The sequence below is a fragment of the Galeopterus variegatus genome, unplaced genomic scaffold, assembly GCF_000696425.1.
Source record: "Galeopterus variegatus unplaced genomic scaffold, G_variegatus-3.0.2 Scaffold725, whole genome shotgun sequence".
In the NCBI taxonomy this organism is placed as follows: domain Eukaryota; kingdom Metazoa; phylum Chordata; class Mammalia; order Dermoptera; family Cynocephalidae; genus Galeopterus; species Galeopterus variegatus.
This window is the reverse complement of record NW_007726836.1, coordinates 531,977-539,685: the sequence shown is the minus strand read 5'-3', so window position 1 is coordinate 539,685 and position 7,709 is coordinate 531,977. Positions and strand designations below refer to the sequence as shown.

At 44.2% G+C, this 7,709-nt stretch overlaps 1 protein-coding gene across 1 annotated transcript in view; it reads left to right on the top strand.

The window, feature by feature from the left end:
• Positions 1-6,248, top strand: part of PAMR1 (peptidase domain containing associated with muscle regeneration 1) — a gene marked incomplete at its 5' end in the record, with an annotated part of 10,124 nt that extends 3,876 nt beyond the window's left edge. The window contains 3 exons of the mRNA XM_008571828.1: positions 1,967-2,199; positions 3,146-3,438; positions 5,187-6,248. Coding sequence (XP_008570050.1) covers positions 1,967-2,199; positions 3,146-3,438; positions 5,187-5,723 — 1,063 coding nt within the window. The remainder of the gene's footprint in view (positions 1-1,966; positions 2,200-3,145; positions 3,439-5,186) is intronic.
• Between the last annotated feature and the right edge of the window lie 1,461 nt (positions 6,249-7,709).

The following is a 7,709-nucleotide window of genomic DNA, read 5'->3' as shown; positions in this document are numbered from 1 at the left end:
TTCTTAGCAAGTTCCTAAGCATGGGGATCCTTAGTTTTCTCATTTGAAAAATAGGGATATTTATAACAGCCTGTCTCTGAGAATTGTAAGGATTAAATGTGACACTAGTAGCTAACATGTACTGCATGTTTACTATGTGCCAGTTGCTCTTCTGAGTACTTTACATGTTCATTTAATCCTCACTATAAACTCTGAAATAGGTATTATTATTATTATTATTACCATTTTATTACAGATTTTATTACTATTTGACTATAGATGGGTATGACAATCCTCAGAGAAGTTAAGTAATTTGCCCCAGATCACATTGCTAGAAAAAGAGGCAAATCCAGGATGTAGATCTAGTACCTGGCTTCAGGGTCTGCTCACCTATGCACTAGACTTTAAGCCCATGTAAAGGCCTTAGCATAGCACCTTGCACATATAATCTCCTGTCAGTGGTAGCTATTATTAGAAATGGTAACATTGAATCCCAGTGACTAGAATTGATCCCAACCAAGTGACCCCAATCACAAGTCAGGGTATCCATCAATCTCCCTCCTCTCCTTGGGCTGTCTTATTCCATTTTTGTCTTTCTCTTTTCAGGTAAGGCATTTCCTTGGGTACAATGGCAGTGGGATCCAAATTCTGCCCCTTTTCTTATCTTTATGATTTACCTGGGCTGGATTCCCCATTAAGTGGGATCAAACCTTTCTTCCCAAGGAGACATCTTGTGGAGGAGGCCCTGAGATATTAAAAAAGACTACTGGGTTTCCTATTTTTAAAGCAGTTGTGATGGTGGTGAGGTACCAGGTGTCTCTTGTAAATGAGAAAGCAAGCCTCAAACCTGGTTTTAAGTATCTTTCTGGAAGATAGGCTGATGAGGTGGTAAATATGCTTATCTCTCCAGCAGCTACACCCCAAGGACAGTGTTGACCTCCAATGGCCAAGAGATGAGTTTGTTTGCAACTTCAGGAGCTCCCTGAGCTGCAGACCTGATTGTAAACATGAGTTAAAGATTTGTTGAATACTATCAATATGGAATGTTTGTTCTGAGTCAAGCACTGTACAGACACATGAAATAGATTTCTTATGATGTTATCAAATTGATGGAGTAGAGATACGAGGGTCAAAATTGTGACTGCTGAGCACTGTCTTGGGTACCATCTTCCTTTACTGAGTACCCCTGAGCTCTCCCACTTAACTCTCTGAGCTTCCTTTTTCCATTCATCAAATGGGATAGACACATCTGTTTCTAAAGGAATTCTATCTTTTCAGTTGATAGTCATTATGCACCAATATAGAATGAATACACGCTGTACATTTCCCCTAGGAATCTCCGAGTGGTCCTTGGGGCTTCAACTTTAGGGCTCATTTAATATCTCTTTTCACACTTACACACAACGCTTCAGATTTCTCCCAGTCAATGTGCCCTGAGAGAAAGTTCTATTCTCTGAGGTGTACTAATTGCATCTGCTAATTGCTCAATCAAGCTACTGTATCAACAGTAGTTTAGTTCAAGTCAATTTCTAATATTACCCCATTATGATAATGTTTAGAGAAGAAAATACTCCTGGATTTCTCTCATTCAAATTAACTCCTTTTTCTGTTTAATTCTGCAATTAATTTTTTTGTGTGTATGTATAATGTACCTTTGGATAGCAGCTATTATGGCAGATATTATTTTCTCTGGTTAAAATCCTAGGCAATTGGAAGCATGCCAGAAATGGAGGAATAAAATGAAGATTGAAGTGTGCAAGAATTTGCTCAGTGGTAGAGGTGAAGTGTGTGTGTGTGTGTGTGTGAGAAAGAGACAGATAGACAGAGAGAATAGAGATAGAAGCAGAGATAGAGACATAGAACAAGACAGCCATTTTTTTCTTCGTCTGTAACCAAGTATCTACATGGGGATCAGCATGGATGCTAAAGGGACTACAATGACTGTTTCTCGCCCCACTCTTTCTCTTGGCTCATGTGCCTTGACCAGGGAGACACCATTACACCAACTATACTCAGCAGCCTTCAGCAAGCAGAAACTGCAGAGTGCCCCTACCAAGAAGCCAGCCCTTCCCTTTGGAGACCTGCCTGCTGGGTACCAACATCTGCACACACAGCTCCAGTATGAGTGCATCTCACCCTTCTACCGCCGCCTGGGCAGCAGCCGGAGGACATGTCTGAGGACTGGCAAATGGAGTGGGCGGGCCCCATCCTGCATCCCTAGTGAGTCAAGCTCTATCTTTGGGCTGGAGCATCTTCCATCTTCTATGGTTGCCAGTGAAAAACCATTAACCCTGTTGAAGACTTTTGGAGAAAGGCTCCTTGTTTAAAGGAATTGTCCTCCGATGTCTGAAATTTCACAGTTAGAGCTTCCTTCCTTTGGCTCAAACTTACTAGCTAGGAGAATTTGACTCATTAAATCTTAAAGGCATACCTTCTTGTGGAAAATTCTATCATATTTGCTTGGAGGAAAGGGAGAATGTAGTCGTTAAACAAGTGGGAAGGGGTTAAAGATGCCTGAGGTCCTGTAGTTATGTCATCTTGGCTACTTTAAGCCTCGTTTTCACGCTCAGCATCCAATGATGTTAATTAGGTAATTGTTATTAAGTAATGAGGTATTAATTCTCTCATAAGGTTATGATGGTGATTAATGAGATAATATGTGAAAGTGTTTGGAAGAGGGGCTTGCACATACTAAACTACCTTCCCCTCTTCTTTGTGAAAAGAGAACGGTATGGTTTAGTTCATTGTGGTCATGTTTATGATGACAATATTTTGAGACTGTTTATACACATCGTCTCATTCAGTCTCCTCAAGAATATCATGAGACAATTGCTGTGACTCTGTCCATTTTACCAGAAGAAAACTGAGGCTCTAGAAGATTAGGCAACTTTCCCAAAGTCCTACTGAGAGTAAGTGCCTGGAATCAGAACTCAGGTGTCATTTGATTACAAAACCTCCAATTTCAACCCTAGACTTTATAGCCAACCATGTCAAGGGTGGTTGATTAATGTTGAAAGGGAGAAGGAAACCAAGTTAGATTGCTTAGTGATCATCACAGCCATGGGCCCACACCTTTTTAGATTTCTGCTCTCCTCGTTGAGTGACTCATTCCCCTTTGGGTAGAAAGGGCTGAGTTTATCTTACTGAGCTGCTGCTTTCTCTGCAGTCTGTGGGAAAATTGAGAACGTCACTGCTCCAAAGACTCAAGGGATGCGCTGGCCGTGGCAGGTGGCCATCTACAGGAGGACCAGTGGGATGCATGATGGCAGCCTGCACAAGGGTGCATGGTTCCTGGTCTGCAGTGGTGCCCTGGTGAACGAACGCACCGTGGTGGTGGCTGCCCACTGTGTTACCGACCTGGGGAAGATCACCATCATCAAGACAGCAGATCTCAAAGTTGTCTTGGGGAAATTCTACCGGGATGATGACCGGGATGAGAAGACTATTCAGAGCTTGAGGGTGAGAGAGGGTTCAACCTGGTAACTGGGCTCTGGCTCAATAAACTCCAAGCACAGAAGAGAAGTGACTATGACAGTCCTGTCACCTTAGCATGTCAGCAGCCAGCCCGGAGCCTGGCATGTAGCAGGTGCTCAATATTTCATATTGACAGATACTAGAAAGGGGCATTTAGAAAGACTATGGAGTCTTTTTTTCTCTTTAATTATTTTAAAAATAAGATAGAGACAAATATCATTTATCATTGTGGTCACCAAAAGTCAATCACCTAAGAGTTAAATATATATGTGCTTCTCCTAGTAGCATGTATCATAAATAATAACAAATTAAAAATTAGTTATAGGATTTGTTTAACGGCTGGCTCTGCCTGAAATCACCACAAGTCCCACTTGGATGTTGTGACTTGTCACTGTGCCCTCACAGCCTAGCACAGTGCCTAGCTCAATGTAGATTATCAATAAATATTTATGAATAACAATAACAAAAAAAGGTAATTACCTATTATGTTTGGGCAATGTCCTAGGTAGGCCTTGTCGACATAGAGAGGTTTTATCCAAGATATTCTTAACCAGTTTACAAAATACTTCTCTTTCCCTGCCTCCCTCCCTCTCTTCCATTTACCCACCTATCCATCTGTTCTACCCATGCATCCATTCAACCATCCACCTGTCTATCCACCCATCTCTTCATCTGTCCACATAGAGAGGTTTTATCCAAGATATTCTTAACCAGTTTACAAAATACTTCTCTTTCCCTGCCCCCCTCCCTCTCTTCCATTTACCCACCTATCCATCTGTTCTACCCATGTATCCATTCAACCATCCACCTGTCTATCCACCCATCTCTTCATCTGTCCATCCATCCATCCATCCATCCATCCAGCCAGCCAGCCAGCCATCCACCCACCTGTCCATCTATCCATCCATGTTTCCATATATCCATTTATTTATCCACTCATCCGTTCAACCATTTTTGAGCTCCCACAATTGCTATTCACTGCAAATAGATACAGAAAAGAATAAGTATTTTCTCTGAAAAGTCCACAGTCTAGTGGGAAAGAGAAACGAATATATCATGATCAGTGTAACACAGGAGATGCTCTGAGGAAATGTGCCCAAAGGCTTTTGAAGTAATAGAACATATACATTAAAAAATTATAAGATATCACAGATGTGAGCTCTTAGAGGCCCCCCTTAAAGAGAATGATCAGCAAAGATTGATACAACCAGGGAAGGTTTCATGGAAAAGTCTTGTGGAACGTTCTGGGTATAGCTTTGTCTTATACAGGCTTGAAGTTAAATGAAATATTTACAGTGGACCAGAGGTTGCAAACTGGTAGCCTATAGAGCTTTGTGCTTTGAAGGTCCTAACATATATTACTTTAATCATTTATCTGCCAACATTTAAAAATCAGGATATTTCAGATGAAGATCTGGAGTCCATTCTCTGGCAAAGTTAGAATGAGGGCCCCTTTTCCCCATGGGGTGGTGGTCAGCTGGAGTGAGGTGGCCATTGCCCACTTTGGAGGGAGTGTGCCCATTTTATGCAGCCTCACCTGTCCGCTCCACTTATCTAACACCACCACCAGGCCCTGGTAGGCACTTCAGTTTGCAACCCTGGAAATAGAGCAAAGTATCTCCAAGTAGTTGTAGCTGTCTCTTAAAAATTTTCTCCCAATAGTTTTGCTTTCCTCTTCTTGTTCAGTGTGGAGTTGGCTGCTCACCATTACAATCCATTCCTCACATTTGTAGGTTTCTGCTGTCATTCTGCACCCCAACTATGACCCCATCCTGCTCGATACCGACATCGCCATCCTGAAGCTCCTGGACAAGGCCCGCATCAGCACCCGCATCCAGCCCATCTGCCTTGCATCCACTCGGGACCTCAGCACCTCCTTCCAGGAGACCCACATCACTGTGGCTGGCTGGAACGTCCTGGCAGACGTGAGGAGCCCTGGCTTTAAGAACGACACGCTGCGCTCAGGGGTGGTCAGGGTGGTGGACTCTCTGCTGTGTGAGGAGCAGCATGAAGACCATGGCATCCCAGTGAGTGTCACTGACAACATGTTCTGTGCCAGCCGGGACCCCACCGCTCCTTCTGACATCTGCACCGCAGAGACAGGGGGCATCGCAGCTGTGTTCTTCCCAGGCCAAGCATCCGCTGAGCCACGCTGGCATCTGGTGGGCCTGGTCAGCTGGAGTTATGACAAAACCTGCAGCCACAGCCTCTCCACGGCCTTCACCAAGGTGCTGCCTTTTAAAGACTGGATTGAGAGAAACATGAAATAAACCAGGATTTATTTCTGTATGTGTGTTGCATGAGGCAATGAGGACCTGAAGTATAACTTTGCCCATGAACTTGGCTATGCCAGGGCTTCTGATTTCAGGGACAAAACTCAGTGGAGGGTGAGTAGAGCTTGGTTTCTTGTAGGCCACTGCCTTTCCAACTGCTTAGACAGCCATTTGGAAGCACCAGCGCTTGCAAGAACTGAGTTTATTCAAAAAAGAAACCATATGAATAGAAAAGAAAACCTCCCTGTTCAACTGACGCAGTGGCCTTCCCCACCTTTTGGTGATGCAAATGTCATAGTCACATCTGGTTGAGAGACAGTTGACCTGGGGAGATGAGGGCTTCATGAGGCTCCAGCCAAACCGAGTTCTAGAGAGCCATCTGCGGGACAGCCCAGGGCAGCAGAGTTGGATGCGGCTCATGCTTTTGTGTATGTCGCCACAGTACAGACGGGTCCTGTTCCTTCCCAGTCTCCTGTACATATTTTAATAAAACAAGGGTTGGCTTCTGACCTACAAAACAAATGTGCGACACTCTTATTCCTGTGTGCTCTTTCTCTGAGCTACATGTATGGGGGCCAATGGCTTGGTGTTAGCTCTTTAAAACAGAGCCAAGGGTTTTAGCTCCTAAATAACGGCAAAGCCAATGCCATCTTTTCAATACCAGCCCTTGAAGCTTGGTGGGTCATGGGCTGGGGAAGGAGGGACCTGGGTGCCATCAGATAAGGCACAAACAGAGGAAAATACTGAGGATTAGGTGATTTCTAGTGTCCATTCTGGTTCTCATGTTCTAGGTCCAGCACAAAACCCTTCTTTGAACCTCTGTGAATCCTTACAGTATGTTTTCATGGCATCTGAACTGGAGTCATATATTTATTCACACCAGATCTAGATATGCCAGGAAACCGTAGCCTCACTTTCTTCTGTAACTTACGTGATTTTCCTCTCAAGCCCCACCCCACCTCCCACTGGAACTCAATCCAGTCAAATACCTCCAGTGACCTTTCAGTACAATTGTCTTTTCTGGGTGACTTACTCTTTTATCCCTTCTCCCTTTCCTCTCCATTTTTCTTTTCTCCAAGGTGGTGCCTTGGAGGCTTAAGTGCCTTTGAGCATTGGGACCATAGTGGGGACTTCTGAGTTCCGGCTGGTTCTTGGCTGTGTGTGGTAGGTCTTTCCCATTCCTGCGTGTTTTGCTGGCATTTGGTGCTAGAGTCTGTAACTAGTGTGACTTGTGCTATATTCTCTCTCTGCGTCCATGGGGCCCAGTGGTCCTTCCTGCTGTCTTGGCTCCTCCTCAGTTCTTTCTAGACTGGTACTCCTGAGATCTGGTGACTCCTGTCTGACTCTGGTTTGGGTCATTCAGCCTCATGGCCCCAGTTTTGACCTTCTCTGGCAATTACTCAGCCAGACTCTCAGCGACCTCTTTTTCCTCCCTCAGGGGCTTGTGGGAACTTCTCAGTGTTTTCCAGACCACGTGAGAGTGGAGAACCCAGGCTGTTACAGGGCATCCTGGGAGACATTAGCTGCCTATAGACCCAGACAGGAACTTACCTGTTTCTTCAACCTGTGTCAGAGAACTTCCACCTCAATCAGTTTAGCCCCAAGACAGGAGGTGAGGACATATTTGTCTTTCAACCTGCCTCCCCACCTCTGTCTTTACATGATCCCTTGAGCAAGAAAAGAATTTCTTCTAATGTCTCTTTTTGTCAGGCTTTTCTGGGGCTTTCCATAAGTCATACCCTCCTTTTACCCAATCCATCCCCCATCCCTATGGCTTACTCTCAGAGCAATGGATTAGTTATCAATCGCTGAGTAGAAATTACCCAACACTTAGTGGCTTAAAACAATAAGTGTTTATTGTCTCACAGTTTCAGTGGATTGGGTATTGGGAAGAGGCTTAACCTGAGGTTGCAGGCAACTGAAGGCATTTGATTCTACAAACATTTATCAAGTCACTCAAAGTTTGTTTTGTGGGGTTTTTTT